This window comes from Mauremys reevesii, linkage group 14, assembly GCF_016161935.1.
Source record: "Mauremys reevesii isolate NIE-2019 linkage group 14, ASM1616193v1, whole genome shotgun sequence".
Lineage (NCBI taxonomy): Eukaryota > Metazoa > Chordata > Testudines > Geoemydidae > Mauremys > Mauremys reevesii.
Window position 1 is genome coordinate 41,582,304 of NC_052636.1, and position 21,937 is coordinate 41,604,240.

General features: G+C 55.2%; 2 protein-coding genes across 2 annotated transcripts in view; both read right to left on the reverse strand.

Annotated features, from left to right (window-relative positions):
- Nucleotides 1-21,937, reverse strand: part of LOC120381721 (zinc finger protein 420-like) — a gene marked incomplete at both ends in the record, with an annotated part of 70,839 nt that overhangs the window by 20,244 nt on the left and 28,658 nt on the right. The gene's annotated exons all lie outside the window — the stretch shown is intronic.
- LOC120381722 (zinc finger protein 641-like) lies at nucleotides 708-7,581 on the reverse strand. The gene is made up of 3 exons (XM_039499840.1): nucleotides 7,531-7,581; nucleotides 5,121-5,342; nucleotides 708-743 (listed from the first exon to the last, which is right to left on the reverse strand). Exons 1-3 carry the CDS (start codon nucleotides 7,562-7,564, stop codon nucleotides 724-726), a joined length of 276 nt encoding a protein of 91 aa, XP_039355774.1. The 5' UTR covers nucleotides 7,565-7,581; the 3' UTR covers nucleotides 708-723.

The following is a 21,937-nucleotide window of genomic DNA, read 5'->3' on the forward strand; positions in this document are numbered from 1 at the left end:
ACCTGTTGAGAGACCTGTCTAGGAAGGGGAGACCCTATGTCCTAGTGCACTCTCTCCCTGTTGTAGCTGCTAAACAGAATAAAGTATCTGACTCTGCTGCATCCAAACAAAAAAGCGAGAACTGAGTTTTTCTCTGACAGTACTATAAGAATTAATGTATGGTTTAATTATTTTGTTAGTTTTTTTTTTTAAAATAGCGAAAAGGAATGTTTTTTTGGGGATATTGGTAGAAACGCATTTGATCGATTGCTAGTGTTTGTATTGATGTTAAGGCAGGGACAGATTAGAATAATTTTTAAGATTGATTATGGTTATTTTTTTGGTTTAGAATAAGGGTACGTCTACACTACCCGGCGGGTAGTGATCCATCTATCGGGGATCTAGTGTAGATGTGAAAAATCGATCCTCGATCGCTCTGCCGTCGACTCCTGTACTCCACCGCAGCGAGAGGCGGTAGCGGAGTCGACGGGGGAGTGGAGCAGTTGACCCCTCGCCGTGAGGACGCGAGGTAAGTTGACCTAAGATACATTGACATCAGCTCCACTATTCTCGAAGCTGAAGTTGTGTATCTTAGGTCGATCCCCGCAGTGTATGGGGGCGGGGGGAAGTGGTGGAATGGACGATATTTTCTCTCACATTTTGGTGGTGGATTGTTCAGTTTCATGGGTAATCAGAATAGAAGTCATAATGGTAGAAGAAGAGGAGAAGATATGATGCATCCACTTAAAGTGTCTTTAGAAGATCTATATAATGGAAAAGTTATAATTTTTTTTATATGTATTATAAATTAGACATTTCAGTTAAATATCAATGTTTTTGGTTCAAGGTTTAGTAAGTAAAAAATAGAATTTTGTATTGGGTTTACGTTAAGGAAATGAGAGGAATGTTAAAGGCTCAGGCCACAATGTGCACTGTTTTAATTACAAAATGTAGTAAGGTTTAATTTGTAATGCTTTTTTTCGCTTACTATAAAAATTGCTGTATATTTTTTGAAGGTTTTTGTAAAAAAACTGTTTGTGTGAAGGCCACTGTTAACCAAATTTTCTTATTTACTTTCTCCACACCTGTCATGATTTTATAGACCTCTATCATATCCTCCCTTCGTCGTCTCTTTTCCAAGCTGAAAACGCCAGGGTTTTTAATCTCTTCTCATGCGGAAGTTGTTCCATACCCCTATTCATTTTCGTGACCTTCTCTGTACCTTTTCCAAATCCAATTTATCTTTTTGGAAATGGGGTGGCCACACCTGAGCACAGTATTCAAGATGTGGATGCACCATGGATTTATACAGCGGCAACATGATATCTTGTATCTTATCTATCCTTCCCTAATAATCCCCAATATTGTTACCTTTTCAGAGAACTATCCACAGTGACTCCAAGATCCCTTTCTGGAGTGGTAACAGCGAACTTAGACTCTGTCATTCAGTGCATAGGGTTGGGATGTTGTTTCCCAATGTGCGTTACTTTGCATTTATCAACGCTAAATTTCATCTGCCATTTTCTTGCCCGGTTGTCCAGATTTCTGAGATCCCTTTGGATCTGCTTTGGACTAAAACTCTCCTGAGTAGTTTTGTATTGTCTGCACATTTTGTCACTTCCTTTTCCAGATAACTTATGGATATTCTGACCAGCGCAGGTCCAATACAGACCCCTGGGGGACCCCACTGTTCATCTCTCTCCATTCTGACAATTTAACATTTATTCCTGGTTTGTTTCCTCTCTTTTAACCAGATCCTGAGAGGACCTTCCTTCTTAATCCATGACAGTTTACTTTGCTTAAGAATTCTAGTAGATTGGCGAGGAATGATTTTCCTTTACAAAAGCCATGTTGACTCTTCCCCAACAAAATATGTTAATCTATGAGTCTGATAATTCTGTTTACTAGAGTTTCAACCAATTTGCCCGATATTGACGTTAGACTTACTGGCCTGTAATTGCTGGGATTGCTTTTGGAGCCTTTTTTAAAAAATTGGCATTGCATTAGCTATGCTCCAGTCATCTGGTACAGAAGCTGATTTCAGTGATAGCTTACATACCACAGTCAGCAGCTCTGCAATTTCACATTTGACTTCCTTCAGAACTCTTGGGTGAATCCCATCTGATCCTGTGGACTTACTGTAGTTTAATTTATAATTTTTCCCAAAACCTCTTCCAATGACACCTCAATCTGGGACAGTTCTTCACATTTGTCACCTAAAAAGAATGGCTCAGGTCTGGGAATCTCCCTCACAATCTCTGCAGGGAAGACTGACGCAAAGAATTAATTTAGTTTCTCCACAATGGCCTTATCACCCTTGAGTGCTGTTATAAGCAAGCATCCTGTTTAGCAAGCGTCCTGCTTCTGGTGTGCTTCAAAATTTTGTTGTTACTTTTGGAGTCTTCGGCTAGCTGCTCTGCAAATTCTTTTTTGGCCTGCCGGGTTATATTTTTACACGTGGGGTTGTGACGTTCTCTGATTAAACTATGACCATATAGGTCATTGTTGCAACCACTGTTGTTAGAGCTTTGCAACCAATCTTCTACAAAACGGGGCACGGAAGATGTCTATGGAAAGGCTATGATTTGCTGAAGATGATTATGCTCTTAGCATGCATGTAGTTATGAATATTGGCTGTACCTGTATTTCAAACGTTTGCTCCTGGGGTAACACCCACGCGGTAGTTAGCCAGCGCATCCTGGAGGGACTATGCAAATTGCGTGGCCCATTAAGGGGGGAGGGACAGCTCAGTGGTTTGCGCATTGGCCTGCTAAACCCAGGGTTGTGAGCTGACTCCTTGAGGTGGCCATTTAGGGATTTGGGGCAAAAATCCATCTGGGGATTAGTCCTGCCTTGAGCACCCTATTCTTAATGGACTTTCCTGCCAGGACTAAGTGAAGTCAGGCATTGCCACGTGACTCCAAACTCCATCTTGGACTTGTAATTTTCCACTAGCTGTGCCGAGGGCTTTGTTTGAAGCCATGGGTTTCCCTCCACATGGCAGAAGCTATAAAAGGCCCTGGAAACACCTCCACCGTGTCTCTATCCTGCTCCACCCTCTTTCCTACTCAAACCTCTGGACTATGGACTTATACTGATGGGACTCAGGGACTGAGGACCGTCCAGTTATCTAGAAGCAACCAGAGACTAATCAAGCCAGAAGTTTATTCCATCACTGCTACAAGTCTGAACCAAGAACATAAGAACGGCCGTACTGGGTCAGACCAAAGGTCCATCCAGCCCAGTATCCTGTCTACCGACAGTGGCCGATGCCAGATGCCCCAGAGGGAGTGAACCTAACAGGCAATGATCAAGTGATCTCTCTCCTGCCATCCATCTCCATCCTCTGACAAACAGAGGCTAGGGACACCATTCCTTACCCATCCTGGCTAATAGCCATTAATGGACTTAACCTCCATGGATTTATCCAGTTCTCTTTTAAACCCTGTTATAGTCCTAGCCTTCACAACCTCCTCAGGCAAGGAGTTCCACAAGTTGACTGTGCGCTGTGTGAAGAACTTCCTTTTATTTGTTTTAAACCTGCTGCCCATTAATTTCATTTGGTGACCCCTAGTTCTTGTATTATGGGAATAAGTAAATAACTTTTCCTTATCCACTTTCTCCACATCACTCATGATTTTATAGACCTCTATCATATCCCCCCTTAGTCTCCTCTTTTCCAAGCTGAAGAGTCCTAGCCTCTTTAATCTCTCCTCATACAGGACCCGTTTCAAACCTAATCATTTTAGTTGCCCTTTTCTGAACCTTTTCTAGTGCTAGAATATCTTTTCTGAGATGAGGAGACCACATCTGTACGCAGTATTCGAGATGTGGGCGTACCATGGATTTATATAAGGGCAATAATATATTCTCTGTCTTATTCTCTATCCCTTTTTAATGATTCTTAACTCTCCTCTTTCTTTCTTTCTATAAACCTTTAGATTTTAGATCCTAAAGGATTAGCAGCAGCGTGATTTTTGGGTAAGATCTGATTTGACCCGGGTGTGTGGCTAGTCCTTTGGGATCAGAAGAACCTCTTATTTGCTGAAATTGGTTTTAAAGAACCACTCATTTTTAGTCTAGTGTTTTTGTTGGTGACACAAGGGACTGGAATTCCCAAGGAAACTGCTGTTCTGACTTCTTGTTAGCCAGTGGGGTGAAACGGAAGTTTTCTTTTGTTGCTGGTCTGGTATCTCTCAGGGTAAAATAACCTCCTGTTTTGGGGTCTCTCTGCCCTATTTCTCAGCAGTTTGTCCTGAATTTGGGTATTGTCAGTTGTGACCCACAAAGGCTCGGTTCCCGTGGCTTTCCACAGTTTCTGTTCCTTTCTATTTTCCTCAGTAGGATTTTACTTCCTTTTTGCCTCTAACAGCTTCTTTTACTTCGTAGGTTAGACATGGCGGCACTTTCTTGGTTGCCTTACTAGGTTTTTTTTTTTTAAATTTAGGACACATACTTAATTTGGGCTTCCACTGTCATGTTTTTAAGTTTCCATGCAGTTTGCATTTCTCTTTTGAGACCGTACCTTTTAATTTCTGGTAAACCAACGTCCTCATGTGGGTGCCAGTCCCCTTTCTGAAATTAAATGCTACTATGGTGGGGTTCTTTGGTGTTTTCCCCCTTCCACAGGGATGTTGAATTTAATTATATTATGGGCGCTATTACCAAGTGGTCCAGCTACATTCACCTCTTGGACCAGATCCTTGGCTCTACCTAGGACTAAATCAAGGATTGCCTCTTCTCTGGTGGGTTCCAGGAATAGCTGCTCCAAGAAACAGTCATTTATGGTGTCAAGACACTTTCTCTCTGCATCCCAGCCTGAGGTGACATGGACCCACTCAACATGGGGATAGTTGAAATGTCCCATTACTGAGATTATTTTTACAGCCTCTCTAATCTCCCTGAGCATTTCATGGTCACTATCACCATCCTGGTCAACCAAAGAAGGGCTGGAAAGATGGACATAACTCGGGGACTGAATTTCCCCAAAATTCTTTCCCACGGGGTACGGGGGGGATCAATTCTGCCTGTAAATCCCGTCAAAGCACTCAGGGGAAGGCAGGTGAAGGAGGGAGCTACTGCCAGGTGTCGCACAGGATAGGTAGGAAGTCACGAGCAACATCTGCCCGGAGGATACATACCTGCTGGGGACAATCCTGAACTCGGAGAACTCCCAAGGTCTCTGTTGGGAATCCCAGCTATTTCCTTCAGCCACGGACAGATTTCGAATTGGCTGAATGATTCCTCCCTTGGGCAGGTACCGCTCAGGATCTCGCTTTCCTCTGAATCATGGAGATCTGGGACGCACAGGTCTTTGCCTTGTTGAGGCTGAGAGAGCTCATCAGGTGGGAAAACTGGAAACTCTGCATGGGGAAAGGATATCAGGTGAGCTCAAGGGGATTGCTCACAAATGTATTATTATTTTAACCCAAGGCCATTTTAACCTAGCAATATGCTGATGCTAGCGCCAAGGAGGCTCAAACGTGTAGGCCGTTCTGCTTAAAGAGGGACTGAACACACTCCATCTCTGCTGGGAAAACACCCTGCCATACAATCATCCTCACAGGGGAGTCCTTAAAACACTGAGACTGTAGCTCAATGGCCTAGCAGGTGAAGATTGCAGCCAGCAGGGAAACCACCTACTTCTTTCCGAGAAAGAGAGGACAAGCGAAAAACAGAGTCACACAGAAGGTGGAAAGAGTTGGTGGGGTTCAGGGAGCTACTGCGTGTGATGCATTTTTCCTGCATTCTGCAGGAGCTCCTCTGGGGCATTGTGCCCATCGAAACCACAATTTCTGGGCTAAGAGCAATATTTTACAGTGCTCTAATATCCACCGGCAGATGACGACTTGGTCTGCGCTTTCAAATCTGGCAGCACACTTCGCTCGGTCACACGCTTACAGGGTGCAAAGACTCACACCCTGAACCAAAAAAAAAGATAGTCTAGGCTCAGGGAATTCACTTAGGGTTGCCAAGGGCTGCCGTGTGTCCTTCCAGAACGTGGACGGTGACTAATTGTAGAGCTCTGAAAACCAGGAAATGAAGTGTGAAAGTTCATACCATCCTGGCAACATCACCTTAACTCTGCCCTCTAACCCCTGACCACAGTGCAGTAAGGATGGTGCAAAGGTTACTGCGCTACCGAGGAAACGGGATTCGCCTTCTCTTGGGAGTCTTCAAGTCAAGACTGGATGCCTTTCTGGATGATGATTTAGTCTAACACAAGGTGTTCGACTCAATACAAAAGGTACAGCAGAAAACGCTACGGTCAGTGTTATACAGAAGGTCAGAGTAGACAACCGAATACTCCCTTTGGCCATAAAACCTACAAATTTATAACAGAGATGAGGAACGACTAAGAGAACGTGCCACTGTTTGTGTTGTGTTCAGAGATGGGAATCCCAGCATTTATCCGCACGCCCTCTAGCGGCGTGCCCAGGTCCAGCTGTAACTGGATGATGGAGGGAGTCGTTGGAGCAGCTTGGCAGAGCTGTGACTGATATAAAGGGAGGGGCGTGGGATCCTTGAAGGAGCAAAGATGCCTCATTTCATTCCCGAGCGTTGCAGGTTGCAACACTAAAGGCGCACAACGGTGTGTTCTTGCCGTGAGCGTTGTCGGCGCCCCGGGGGAAACATGTGCTGGCCCTCGAGAACGGTCATAGACGCAATGACTCAGAAGGAATCATTTGCAGGACGCTGGTGTGATGCAGGAGGGAGCGGGGCGGATTGACCTGGGAATGTCGTTTAGTTTTACAGGGACTGTCTGCACGGGGGATGGGAGAGCAGGGGACGACTTTAGGTGAGGGACGGTACCTGAGCCAGGACGGGGGGTGAGCAGGGAAGCTGGACAAAGGGGGAGAGCCGGCTGGAGGGGTTTTGGGTTTCAGTTTGGGGCTGGCTGGGAAGAGGCAGGAACCCCAAGTCTGGGGTCAGAGGGACCTGGCTGAGGGGTGCTGGTTGTACCTACAAGCCCTGCTCGGGACTGTGTTCCTATTGTCTAATAAACCACCTGTGTAACTGGCTGGCTGAGAGTCCCGGTGAATCAAAGGGAGTGGGGGTGCAGGGCCCTGACTCCCCCACACTCCGTGGCAGCTGGGATGGATCCTTGGTGATTCCCTGCTCTGTTCATTCCCTCTGGGGCACCCGGCATTGACCAGTGCCGGCAGACAGGACATTGGGCTCGATGGACCTTTGGTCTGACCCAGCCTGGCCGTTCTTAACCCTCAGGGGCGAAGACGCGGTGATACTTTGCAGGTCTGAGATGGCTCGTGTGGTGTAGGCTCCACCTCTGCGGGCCCGGCCAGGGATCGGACGCTTCTGTTTGCTAGGCTGGACCTAAAGCCAAGTTTTGCCTCAGCCAGGAGAAGTTGTTCGACTTTGTGCTGTTCTCAAAGTGTTCTGCAGCAGGGGAGGGTCTCTGGTAGTGTGTGTGTGTCACTGGCATATTGGGGTGATGCTGAAACAGGACAGAGTAGAGGTGGCATTGTGGGGTAGCGTGAACCTTAACTCTGCATTTCCCCTTCCAAGAACCGAGGGGACAGGAACCCTTACCCAGCGAGGTCACATTCTCACAGTTCTCCTGCATGACATCCCAGTATAGGGCTCTCTGAGCGGGGTCCAGCAGAGCCCACTCTTCCCTGGTGAAATACACAGCCACCTCCTCGAAGGTCACCGGCCCCTGAAAGAGCGAGAGTCCAACACTCAGTATCTGCTGCCCCACTCACAGCCCCACTATTCCTGGGGGAGAGGAGCCCATCAAATGGATACAGTGTCAGGGGAGTCCCACCCACAACCCAACCTTCCTAAAAACTCAGCCCCAGATTTACCAAATCCCAGTAGGTCCATCACACCTTGTCCCCCTCCCTTTCTCCACCCCGTGCACGGCCTGCACCCTCCCACCCTTAAATCAAACTCCCACTTCCCGTGTCTTCCCTGTCCCTCTGGCTCGTACAGGAACCTCCCCCCCCCCAGCCTGTCCTCAGCATCACTACCTGAGCCAGGTCTGCTGCATCCATTTCCCTTCCCCTGGCAGGCTGGGAGAATCTGGAGGGACCCGGGAATGTTATTCTGCAGCCTGTCGGGGAGAAGGGTTTTTTGGGGGGGGGGGGCGGGTTTCAGATCAGACTTTAGGTCATTTCACATCACAAGTCTCACTGGCGCTTTCTCTGCAGAGACGTTTTCGACTCCATCGCGGCAGTGCAGACCCATCCTCCCACCAGGGCTAAACCCACCGAGACCCTTTAAAACTGAGATGGTTCCCAGGACAGAACATAAGAACTGCCACACTGGGTCAAACCAAAGGTCCATCTAGCCCAGTATCTGTCTACCGACTGGCCAGTGCCAGGTGCCTCAGAGGGAGTGAACCTAACAGACAATGATCAAGTGATCTCTCTCCTGCCATCCATCTCCACCCTCTGACGAACAGAGGCTAGGGACACCATTCCTTACCCATCCTGGCTAATAGCCATTAATGGACTTAACCTCCATGAATTTATCCAGTTCACTTTTAAACCCTGTTGTAGTCCTAGCCTTCACAACCTCCTCAGGTAAGGAGTTCCACAAGTTGACTGTGCGCTGCGTGAAAAAGAACTTCCTTTTATTTGTTTTAAACCTGCTGCCTATTAATTTCATATGGTGACCCCTAGTTCTTGTATTATGGGAATAAGTAAATAACTTTTCCTTATCCACTTTCTCCACATCACTCATGATTTTATAGACTTCTATCATATCCTCCTTAGTCTCCTCTTTTCCAAGCTGAAGAGTCCTAGCCTCTTTAATCTTTCCTCGTATGGGACCCTCTCCAAACCCCTAATCATTTTAGTTGCCATTTTCTGAACCTTTTCTAGTGCTAGAATATCTTTTTTGAGGTGAGGAGACCACATCTGTACACAGTATTCGAGATGTGGGCGTACCATGGATTTATATAAAGGGCAATAATATATTCTCAGCCTTATTCTCTATCCCTTTTAATGACTCCTAACATCCCGTTTGCTTTTTGACCGCCTCTGCACACTGCGTGGACATCTTCAGAGAACTATCCACGATGACTCCAAGATCTTTTCCTGACTCGTAGCTAAATTAGCCCCCATCATATTGTATGTATAGTTGGGGTTATTTTTCCCAATGTGCATTACTTTACATTTATCCACATTCAATTTCATTTGCCATTGCAATCACTTAGTTTTGGGAGACAGCAGAAGGGGAACCACGCAAAACCCGTCGGTGCCGAGACAGGAACTGGATCTGAGCCTGTCGGCACATTCCCCCAGCGCAGGGGGACGGATTTCTTATCATCTTCAGCAAAGGAAATCTCACTTCCTGCACGTTTCGCCCTCAGGGACACCCCTTCTCCGTCAGCCTCTTGAGACGCACACATGCACGTTCTATAGGATCGGCCTTGTTACGGGTTTTATTCTTATTCCTTGCTAACTGTCAGGGGTTTGCCAAAAGAAAAAAAACGGGGGGACCCCTTTTTTTGAAGTCAGTATGAAAAACGTGACCCCCCCCTCCTCACGCCCGAGACTCTGCTGCCCACATCTGATCACTTCCACTCACTCGTGGAAGCTCTCAGACGCCTCAGGGTCTGGAGATTATTGTCCTTGTTTCATCCTCTCTCACACCATTCGGGTGGTTGTTCCTTTCCCCAAAGGGAAACACACCCGAGATCCGGATTCGCTCTGAATCCCCGTCAGACGTCACGGCAGGAGTGAGTCAGCCACGGGGGTCACCCGGCTTCACATTGTTCCACCATTTCCAGATGCACATCGGGGCTGGAGGCTGTGATCCCCTGTCGCTAACATGGTTATGGGTCTGAAATCTCCCCACGGCCCGTCAGAGACAGACACGTACCTGTGTCGCTCCCCAGCTCCCATCGCAGCGTCTCTAGGGGAAGGAGAAGATGGGAGAGGTGAGAATTCAGGCCCTCACATTCATGGAGAAACCCCCATTGCTTATTAATGGAACTGCTGTTAACGACGAGATGGTGACAGAGATCAGAGGCCGATAACGCAGCCGCTGCAGACAGAGCCAGCCCCACAGGGCTGCTCCATGGGGAAGGGCGACTCGCTGAGCTGGGCTGTGAGATGGAGCCCAGGATCAGTGACATCACTAGAGTCCCCGACTCCTCCCCAGGGTCAGGGTCGCTCTAACCAGAGGAGACGCCACCCCCAGACTCCCACTCACCTTTGAATCCCAGCAGCACCTCCTGCAGCAGGGCACTTTGCAGAGAGAAATCGCTGAGTCTCTTCTCCAGCTCCGCAAACGATGGCTCTGGCTTCCGAAACGTCCCGTCCTCCCTGCTGGAGAAAGGAGGGGTGAGAAATAGGCCTGAGCCCCAGACCCTGAGCCCAGCAACCCCCAAACTTCACGAAACCTGGATCTGAGCTTTGTAGCCTGAGATAGTCAATGTCAGGGTGAGTCACCCCAGCCCTGTGCTCCCCAGAGAGACGGGAAGTGGGGAGACACTAGAGCAAGGAACGGAGACATTGTTCAGGGGCTTTCTCAGGGACGCTCTGGTTCTGTGGGGGGGCAGAGCCTCCCCCTACGCTGGGTTACTGCAGGAACAAGGGGCACCAACACGGGGATTATGTGGAAAGGGAGGAGACACAGACCAAAGAGTGGGCAGGTCCTACATGCTGACAGTGGCCACAGACAGAGCCCAGGGCTCCAGCAGGGAATGAACGTGGGCCCTTTAATGCCAAACCCCCCCAACCCTTCAGCTGAAGCAGTAACCCTGGGGTGTCCAGCTCCTTTGGCAGAGAGGGCCACATTGCCCTGTCCATTACGGCCAGTGGCCAGGGCATCAGGTTAGGACTCTGTGCCCTGCTCCATTCACAGCAGAACACCCACTGCTCTCCATGGAACACCCACGTACAAAGAACAAGGGGAGAATCTGCCCTTTGTATGGGAAATAAATTTTAGTTCTTAGTATTTTGCCAAGTCTTTGTCTGTCACGTTCAGTGTCACTCAGGAGGAAAACAGCCCCCTCCTGGACACCCCTGTAGGGCCATGCTGGTTCTTCCCTGTGTTTCCCTGCCTTTCCCACCCTCCTTTCTCCATTTCTCTCTCGCTTCCTTGTTGTTGTCTCTCCTCTGTTCTTCCCTCCCTACAGCAACCCCCTATTCCCACACCACAAAGGTTTCACTCCCGCCCTCTCCCCGTTCCACCTGCTCGAGTGATCAGCCAGGGAACGTTTAATGTTCACATCAAAGTGCTGCCATTTCAGTTGACACCCCGATGACATTAACAGGGGACAGGAGAGTTCACGCTCTCAGAGCTACGGCTTCAGGCTGCTGGCAGCTCCAGCAAGGCAACACTGTCTCCGTTTACACTGGGGAGGTGCTGAGGGCCGGCAACTCACTTTAACAAATGTGAAAGCTGAGATTCTGCGCCCTCGGAGTACGTGACGCGGCCACGTCAGTCCAGGAGACAGACCTGGTCTGTCCCATCGGCCCTGGGTCTAGCAGCCCTGCTGTGACCTCATGAGCGACCAGACAGTAACCGGCTCGCCTCCTACCTGAGTCAGCCATTAGGGGAGACAGAATCACACGCTCCCAGGGCAGGGGGCAGCTTCCTATTCAGTGCAGTTATCAAACCTAACGGCCCATGAGGGGGAGTGAAATGGAGCCCAGGACTTACCTGCCCCCAGTGCTCCCAGCACCCTACAAAGGAGAGAAAGAGGAGGCCGTCAGGGGGAGTGTCCCTGGGTGGGGAGGCCTCCTGCTCTGCAGGGGTCACCATTGAGGCCTCGGGCAGTAGGGGAATTTCAGATTTACATTCCCAGAGCTGCTGCTCCCCTACCAGCCCCAGCAAACCCTGCGGGCAGGTCCCACTGTGGAAATCTTCACCCCGGGCACTTTACAGGCAGAAGATATTTCTCTGCATTGAGAATCAAATTCCCCCCAGGGCTGAGAGACCCAGAAGGCCCCTGGCCCCACTAAACCCATTAACCTGCAGTGACAGGGGCCTTGGGCCTGGCTCGGGACCTCAGCATGGTGGGGGAGGGGATTTTTCACCCTCCAAGTGCAAACGCAGAGAGACATTTCCATGAGAGAAGGTCTTGGGGCTGCAGCATCCAGGACTCCCAGGGCCCATCCCTGGCGCCGCTGCCAGACTCACTGGGTGACCTTGGGCAGGGCTCTGCCCCTCCCTCTGCCTCACTTTCCCCATTTGTCCCAGAGGGATAATGCCCCTGACCCCACTCTGTAAAGGGCTTTGGGGTCTAGAGCTCAGACGCGCCTAGAGAAACGCTGCGTATGATCATTGCAATGACAGCCTGACCTGCAGGGGCTGGCTCAGCGGCTGCTGCCCCTTCTCTCCTCCCCTCTCGCTGAGCAGAGAAATCTCCCAGGACAGGCTGCCGACGCCCTCATCCCTTCTCTGGACAATGGCTCCCTCCAGCTCCTCCAGCCGGGCCAGCAGCCGCTGCTCCTGCTCCTCCAGAAACCCTCGCAGCTCCTGCCACTCCCGGACGATCTTCTGCCTCTCGGCTGCCGTCTGTTTCTGCAACAGGGAGAAGGCGGCTCAGTAACAGGGGAACATAGAACATAAGAACGGCCAGACTGGATCAGACCAAAGGCCCATCTAGCCCGGTATCCTGTCTTCTGACAGTGGCCAATGCCAGGTGCCTCAGAGGGAATGAACAGAACAGAGAATCAACAAGTGACCCATCCCCTGTCGCCCATTCCCAGCTTCTGGCAAACAGAGGCTAGAGACACCATCCCGCTCAACCTGGCTAATAGCCACTGATGGACCTGTCCTCCATGCACTTCTCTAGTTCTTTTTAGAACCCTGTTAGTGTCTTGGCCTTCACAACATCCCCTGGCAAGGGGTTCCACAGGTTGACTGTCTGTAGTGTGAAGAAATACTTCCTTTTGTTTGTTTTAAACCTGCTGCCTATTCATTTCATTGGATGACCCCTAGTTCTTGTGTTATGAGGAGGAAATAACACTTCCTTATTTACTTTCGCCACACAAGTCATGATTTTATAGACCTCTACCATATCCCCCCTTAATCGTCTCTTCTCCAAGGTGAACAGTCTCAGGCTGCGGAGTGTAGCCATAGCCTCAGTCTTATTAATCTCGCCTCATGCGGAAGCTGTTCCATATCCTTCATCATCTTTGCTGACCTTCCCTGAACTTTTCCAATTCCAATATATCTTTTTTGAGATGGGGCGACCAGATCTGCACACAGTATTCAAGATGTGGACATACCATGGATTTATATAGAGGCAATAGGATATTTTCTGTTTTATTGTCTATCCCTTTCCTAATGATTCCCCACATTCTGTTTGCTTTTTTGACTGCTGCTGCAGACTGAGTGGATGTTCCCAGAGAACTATCCACAGTGACTCCAAAATCTCTTTCTTGAGTGCTAACAGCTAATTTAGACCTCATCATTTTATGTGCATTTGATATTATCTTTTCCAATGTGCACTATTTTGCATTTATCAACATTGAAATTTATCTGCTCCATAACAGGAGAAAATCATAAATGCACCTGGGGGCGGGTGGCAGAGTTATTTACCAGAACACAAGATCTCTGGTGGTGGGGGATGGGAAGTTCATTTATCCCGGGAAGGGAGGAGGGATCAGGACCGGGGTGAGCTGTACATCACCTACAGGAGGAACACTTCTCCCCAAAACCTCAGCAACGTGCACTGAGCCAAATCCTCCATCTCTGCAGCCCACATTTCATCTCCTTCCTCCCCATCCCCCCAAGAGCTAGAAAGGATCCCTGGTCACTGTGACATCCAGGCAGCCTGTGGGCAGGGGCTCTGGGCTAACACAGACTGACCCTCTCCTGCCCAGCAGCCTCCTGCATCCTAAGGGCATCATGTTACCCCCGTGTCTGACCCTGCAGGCACCCTGGGCTCCAGCGGGGATGGGTCCCTGGCTGAGGTGGGCAGGGTGGGCCCTGCACTCACCAGGTCATTCTTATGCCCGGCAAACCTAAGTGGCGGGGGGCTCTGGGCACCTACCAGCAGCTCCTCGCTCTGCCGCTCCTCCTCGGCTTTGGCTGCTTCTCTCTCTTTTCCCAGAGGGGCCAGATGCTTTTGTGGGGCCTCCTGGAAGAAGCAAGGGAGGGAGGGTTAGAAACTGCTGCAAACCTCCCAGCTGCCAGATTTCAGGGCCTGTCCTGCCCTGCAGACGCCTGTGCAGGGTCCCTGGGACTCAGACTGAGAGGAGCTGGTGAAACAGGGAGCAGCTTTTCCAGAGGAAACGCAGGGCCCCAGGCTGCAGTGACAGGGGTGCAGCCCAACCCCCAGCTCCCCGGGGCCTCACCCACATCCCAAGCAGCCAACTTCAGACAGTCCCCCACTTTCCCCAGCGCCAGCCCCCAAAGCTCCCGCAGGGCCAGATCTGAACACGGAGCCCCCCAAACATCCCACAGCTCCGACCCCCAGCGCACCCCAAACTCTCAGCTTCCAGCAGCCCCACAGCCCCCATCCCCAGCCCTGACCCCCCAGTACACCCCAAACTCCCAGTTCCCAGCTCCCCCACAGCCCCATCCTCCCCAGCCCTGACCCCCAGTGCACCCCAAACTCCCAGCTCCCAGCAGCCCCAATCCCCAGCTGCTCCCCAGCCCTAAACCCCAGCACACCCCAAACTCCCAGCTCCCCCAGCCCCCATCCCCAGCCGCTGCCCCCAGCCCTGACCCCAGCGCACCCCAAACTCCCAGCTCCCCCAGCCCTGACCCCAGTGCACCCCAAACTCCCAGCTCCCCCAGCCGACCCCAGCACACCCCAAACTCCCAGCTCCTCCACAGCCCCATCCCCAGCCGCTTCCCCAGGCCCTGGACCCCAGCGCACCCCAAACTCCCAGCTCCCCCACAGCCCCATCCCCAGCCGCTTCCCCCAGGCCCTGACCCCCAGCATACCCCAAACTCCCAGCTCCCACAGCCCCCATCCCCAGCCGCTGCCCCCCAGGCCCTGACCCCCCCCAGCATACCCCAAACTCCCAGCTCCCAGCAGCCCCAATCCCCAGCCGCTCCCCCCCAGCCCTGACCCCCCCAGCGCACCCCAAACTCCCAGCTCCCAACAGCCCCATCCCCAGCCGCTCCCAGCCCTGACCCCAGCGCCCCAAACTCCCAGCTCCCCAGCCCTGACCCCAGTGCACCCCAAACTCCCAGCTCCCCCAGCCGACCCCCAGCACACCCCAAACTCCCAGCTCCTCCACAGCCCCATCCCCAGCCGCTTCCCCAGGCCCTGACCCCCAGCGCACCCCAAACTCCCAGCTCCCACAGCCCCATCCCCAGCCGCTTCCCCCAGGCCCTGACCCCAGCGCACCCCAAACTCCCAGCTCCCAACAGCCCCATCCCCAGTGGCTCCCTCCGGGCCCTAACCCCCCCAGCATACCCCAAACTCCCAGCGCCCCCACAGCCCCATCCCAGCCGCTGCCCCCAGGCCCTGACCCCCAGCATACCCCAAACTCCCAGCTCCCAGCAGCCCCAATCCCAGCTGCTCCCCAGCCCTGACCCCAGCGCACCCCAAACTGCCAGCTCCCACAGCCCCATCCCCAGCCGCTCCCCCAGCCCTGACCCCTAGCACACCCCAAACTCCCAGCTCCCCACAGCCCCATCCCTAGCTGCTCTCCCCAGCCCTGTCCCCAGCGCACCCCAAACTCCCAGCTCCCCACAGCCCCATCCCCAGCCACTCTCCCAGCCCTGACCCCAGTGCACCCCAAACTCCCAGCTCCCCACAGCCCCATCCCCAGCCGCTCTCCCCAGCCCTGACCCCAGTGCACCCCAAACTCCCAGCTCCCCACAGCCCCATCCCCAGCCGCTCTCCCAGCCCTGACCCCCAGCGCACCCCAAACTCCCAGCTCCCACAGCCCCAATCCCCAGCCGCTCCCCAGCCCTAACCCCAGCGCACCCCAAACTCCCAGCAGCCCCATCCCCAGCTGCTTCCCAGGCCCTGACCCCCAGCGCACACCAAACTCCCAGCAGCCCCCATCCTCCCCCAGCCCTGACCCCCAGCACACCCCAAACTCCCAGCTCCCAGCAGCCGAATCCTAGCCGCTCCCCAGCCCTAACCCCAGCACACCCCAAACTCCCAGCTCCCCCAGCCCTGACCCCCAGCACACCCCAAACTCCCAGCTCCCCACAGCCCCATCCCCAGCCGCTTCCCCAGGCCCTGACCCCAGCGCACCCCAAACTCCCAGCTCCCCACAGCCCCCATCCCCAGTGGCTCCTCCGGGCCCTAACCCCAGCATACCCCAAACTCCCAGCTCCCACAGCCCCCATCCCCAGCCGCTGCCCCCAGGCCCTGACCCCCTGAGCATACCCCAAACTCCCAGCTCCCAGCAGCCCCAATCCCCAGCCGCTCCCCAGCCCTGACCCCAGCGCACCCCAAACTCCCAGCTCCCAACAGCCCCATCCCCAGCCGCTCCCCCGAGCCCTGACCCCAGCGCACCCCAAACTCCCAGCTCCCCAGCCCTGACCCCAGTGCACCCCAAACTCCCAGCTCCCCAGCCGACCCCCAGCACACCCCAAACTCCCAGCTCCTCCACAGCCCCATCCCCAGCCGCTTCCCCAGGCCCTGACCCCCAGCGCACCCCAAACTCCCAGCTCCCCACAGCCCCATCCCCAGCCTTCCCCAGGCCCTGACCCCCAGCGCACCCCAAACTCCCAGCTCCCACAGCCCCCATCCCCAGTGGCTCCTCCGCCTAACCCCCAGCATACCCCAAACTCCCAGCTCCCCACAGCCCCCATCCCCAGCCGCTGCCCCAGGCCCTGACCCCAGCATACCCCAAACTCCCAGCTCCCAGCAGCCCCAATCCCCAGCTGCTCCCCAGCCCTGACCCCCAGCGCACCCCAAACTGCCAGCTCCCCACAGCCCCATCCCCAGCCGCTCCCCAGCCCTGACCCCTAGCACACCCCAAACTCCCAGCTCCCCACAGCCCCATCCCTAGCTGCTCTCCCCAGCCCTGTCCCCCAGCGCACCCCAAACTCCCAGCTCCCACAGCCCCATCCCCAGCCACTCTCCCCAGCCCTGACCCCCAGTGCACCCCAAACTCCCAGCTCCCGACAGCCCCATCCCCAGCCGCTCTCCCCAGCCCTGACCCCAGTGCACCCCAAACTCCCAGCTCCCACAGCCCCATCCCCAGCCGCTCTCCCAGCCCTGACCCCAGCGCACCCCAAACTCCCAGCTCCCACAGCCCCAATCCCCAGCCGCTCCCCAGCCCTAACCCCCAGCGCACCCCAAACTCCCAGCAGCCCCATCCCCAGCTGCTTCCCAGGCCCTGACCCCAGCGCACACCAAACTCCCAGCAGCCCCATCCCTCCCCAGCCCTGACCCCAGCACACCCCAAACTCCCAGCTCCCAGCAGCCCGAATCCTAGCCGCTCCCCAGCCCTAACCCCAGCACACCCCAAACTCCCAGCTCTCCCAGCCCTGACCCCCAGCACACCCCAAACTCCCAGCTCCCCACAGCCCCATCCCCAGCCGCTTCCCCAGGCCCTGACCCCCAGCGCACCCCAAACTCCCAGCTCCCCTCCAGCCCTGACCCCAGCGCATTCCCAGCTCCCCGCAGCCCCATCCGCTCCCCACAGCGCACCCCAAACTCCCAGCTCCCCACAGCCCCATCCCCAGCCAGGCTCTGACACCCCAGATCCCCGCGGGCCCAGCCTGGGCTCCGAGCTCTGCAGCCGAGCCGCGCTCCGGCCCCTCCTGCAGCTCCCGGCCCAGCCGCTCCCGGGCTCCGTCACCCTGGCCCCGCCCCGGGCGGCCCCACTCCGGCCGCGCGGAGCTCGGGGACCCCGGGCAGGGGCGAACCAGGCAGCCGGGCCCGCCCCGGCAGGAGCGTGTCCGCCCCACGCGTGTCCCCAGACCCACCGCGCTGCCCCGCGGGCTGCAGGGCTGGAGCAGCCCCACGCCGCGCTCCCGGCCCCGGCCATGGCCCCGCTGCCGCACAAAGGGCAGGGGCCGGGGGCAGGAAGGGCGGCTCCTCCCGGACCTGGCCCCGCCCCGGGCCCCACGCAGGGGTGGGACACGCGGGGACCCGCCTCAGCCCGGAGGGCAGGAGGGGGCCGGGGCTCCCAGGGAAAAGCGGGGGCGGGGCTGGTGCTGCTGAACCATCAGACTCCGGAGCCCCCGGCTGAGGATGCAGCGAGCACGTGTCCGGTCAGCGCTGGGGGTGGGACCCAGCACGTGTCAATCACCTGCATCTAAAGCGTCTAAATCCCCTGGGCACAGCTCGCCAGGGCACAGCTTGGGAGCTGCACTGGGAATCCATCCTGCAGGAAATCCCTTCCCCCCCTCTGCTAGTTTGTGTTTTGTTACAGCCCTGGAGATAATCCCGCTGCCTGCACGTGTTCCGCAGAGAACAGAGGGGCAAATTCTCTCCCTGTTCCCCCTTCCACAGCCATTAAAAGACGGAATAAACCCCCAGCAGCGCCGTGCCCCACAGAGTCCCCCTGTGTAAGGAGAGAGATGTTCAGTGACGGGGGCTCCAGCTCAGCGTCACCAGGTTTATATAACTTTTGGTGATGCCCAGAACTGGTCCAAGTCTTGCCCATCCTTCCTCACCCCCCCCCCCCAAGCTGTGGGAGGGAGTTTGGGTACATGAGGTGCAGGCTCTGGGCTGGGCAGGGGGTTGGGGTGCAGGGGAGGCGGGGGGTGGACCCTGGAAGGGAGTTTGGATGTGGGCTCTGGGCTGGGGCAGGGAGTTGGGGGGCAGTGGTGGGCTCTGGGAGGGAGTTTGGGTGTGGGCGGGGTGTGGGATCTGGGCTGTGGCAGAGGGTTAGGGTGTGGCACCTATCTTGGGCAGCTCCCGAAAGTGACCCACACCCCCCATCTGGCAGCAACTCCTACATGGAGGAGGCCCGGGGGGCGTGGGTCTCCTGGCACCACTGCCCGCTGGCACCACCCCTTCAGCTCCCATTGCCGCAGTTCCAATGGCAGAGTTGGCACTTGGGGTGTGGGCAGTGTGCGAGAGAGACACCCCACGGGGGCTGCAGGGATGTGCCAGATGCTTCTGGGCAGGGGCGGCTCTACAAAGTAGGCTGCCCCAAGCAGCGCGGAGCGCTGCGCCGCCCTTCCCCAGTCCCGCGGCGGGTCCCCTCTTCCCGCGGCTCCGGCATCCTGGGGAGGGCGGCATTTGCTCGCTCGTGGAGCTCGCCCGCCGCATGCCTGCGGCAGGTCCACCGAGCCGGGGACGAGCGGACCTGCCGCAGTCATGCCTGCGGGAGCTCAACCGAGCCGCGCGGGAAGACCGCGCCGCAGGCATGACCTGCTCGTCCCGGGCTCCGGTGGACCTGCCGCAGGCATGCCGGCGGGAGCTCCACCGGAGCCAAATGACGCCCTCCCCAGGATGCCGCCCCAAGCGGGCGCTTGGCCCGCTGGTGCCTAGAGCCGCCCCTGCTTCTGGGAGTGGTGCGCCGTGCGGAGCGAGGGTGGGCAGGAATCCACTTTAGTCCGGCTGTGCTGCCGGTAGTGGTGGCAGGAGCCCCCGGGTCCTTTCAAATCACCCGGGGCCAGCTGCTCAGGCTTTCTGACTTTCTGATGGGGAAGCAAAGGGAAGGCACATGTGTCCCTCATGAGCAGTTCTGGGGAGTCTTTTTGGGGCTCCTGAAGCAGGCAGCAGAGAGGTGCAGCCCCACCACCAAGTCTGTTTCACTGGAGGAGAGTGGGGGCTGCAGGGTGATCTCCCACCTCCGTGCATCCAGCAGCCTGTGCTCCCCCCTGCAGTGCTGGAGCCTCCACATTTATTTATTGACAAATAAAATTTGCAGAATTTTAAAATATTGTGCACAGAATTTTTTTGGTGCAGAATCTCCTCAGGAGTGAGACTGACTCAGGGAACCTCCTTGGATTGTCACTGCTTGGTGAACCACTCAGCCACCACACCAATGCACAGAGAGTGCCAAGCCCCACTGCTATGTGGGGCTGGGGGCTGGGGTCGGGTCATACACATTCAGACTGTGCGCTCCCCCCGCTACAAACCGCTGCTGATTTCCCAGTTAGGACATTAGCTGTTACCGATAAGGTTTGTCTGTGTTGTTTTTTTTTATCACATTGTTAGGTGTAAGAAGTATAAACTGTTCAATATGTTCAATTAGTTGGTCAATAAGATGTTTATGAAGTAAATCACTGGCTTTAAAATAAGATCCAATCTGGAGCATATGAACTATTGACCCCTGGACTCCATCTCTGAGAGGGGACTTGTTTACCATCAGGGGACAGGCTCAAACCAGTCCAAACCGGTTTTTCCCACCAAAACCAGCCCTCAGCGTTCCATCTCCTCAGCACTTTTCCCGCCACAGAAGTGATATAAGGACGTGTTCAGCGCCTGCGCGGGGCCGTCCCCCCCAGCGACGGCCCCTCCACGGTCGGGTCTTCCCAGCGCTCCCGAGCCGGAGAGCGACGAGCCCCCTGGGTCCCGCCGTGAGACTGAGGAACAGGAGGCCTGTCACCCCCATTCCTGCCGTCCTGCATCCCTGGTGTCCAGCCTCCCACAGAGCCCCCGGGGAGTGAGAGACCCCGGGGGGGGGGCACTGGGGCTGGGCAGGAAAGTGACTCTGCCCCGGGGAACCTGGGAGAAGCCTCAGAGCTGCCTCAGCCCCAGTGGGATTTGGGGGGCAGAGACTGGGGCCTGGCAGGGGGGATCCCCTGTGGTGTGGGGGGAGATGGGGGGTGTCAGGCAGGGAGGGGAGAAGCTGGAGTTGTAGGGGGGGGAAGGTCAGTGGGACGCGGCGGGGGGGGTGAACTGTCTCTGTGCAGCCAGGAAATTCCCGGGGGGGAGAAGTGGCGGGCGGGTGAAGGGGGGAGGGGGGTTAATTGGATCCTGTCCCTGTTTGTGCCACTTGCCTCTCGCCCCCGATACAAATTCTCTCTAGTTCTGCCCCTTTTCTTGCTCAGTGTCTCACACGGGGCTATAAAATCTGGGGCGATTCCCCCTTTCCCCTCCAATGATCAGCTCTCCCATCTCCCCCGATTTCCCCCGTTCTCCCCATGAGTCTCAAGCGTCAGTTAAAAATCTTCTCTAGTGAGGGGCATTTTCCCACCCATTTTATCTGCAGCGATTTGTCCTTGTGTAGGTGGGAAATTGTTGCCCTGAGTTCTTCTCCATCCTGGAGGTTGCAGGGGGTGAAATTGCCCAGAGATCATCTTTCCCGTCTCCTTTGTGAATCATTTGTTCCCTCCTTTACCTCTGTTAAAATGTTTGCCGAAGAAAGAGACCAGCCACATCTTTAATACCCATCAAAGCCAGAGGCCTCCCCCTGTTTGGGGATCAGTGGTTCCCAGCTGGTAACGGGAGAGTTGGCTGGACCCTTTTCTTTTCTCCAGCTGGCACGGGATGAGGAGGTCACTCTGAATGCAATGTGGGTCCAGAAGTATCCCAAACCCCATGACAAATGGCCTCTGTGAGGGGTTGATTCCCCCTGTGCTAAGATGCAGCCACCTCTGGGGTGGATCCAGGGTGGCCATTATTTGCTAGTGACAGGACATGGACATTTCTTATGTATTTTGTCCCTCCAGGCCTTCCATACTCCAGTTCAAGAGACATCCCCCAGGGCTCCCTCTGCCTGTGTGACTGGCCAGCAGGGGGCGGTGGTCACTTTCTATCCACTTCTCAGGCACTGTGAGGTAACAGTGTTGCTGGGTGGGGGTGGGGCTGTGGGGGGAGATAGCAGCTGAAGGGGGATTGTGGCGGGGGAGGCCTCTGGGTGGCTGGGCAGGGGGTACCCTAGTGAGGTTGGTGGGTTCTAGAGATTTGGGGTTTCAGGGGGTGGTTGTGATGTGCCCAGCCCTGAGGCTGTGGGTCCTGGAGGTGGGTATCGCTGGGGGCCTGTTGGCTGCAGAACAGCCGGGGTGGGCGTCTCTTGGGGAGGCGGGACAGGGGGTTAGAGGGAGCCTGGTGCTGTGCCAGGGGCTCTGTCTGGGCTTCCCCCGCAGACTCCTGGGATCGCTGCCGTGCCCAGTGCACAGAGTGTGTGGGGGAGAATCCCCGGTGCTAGGC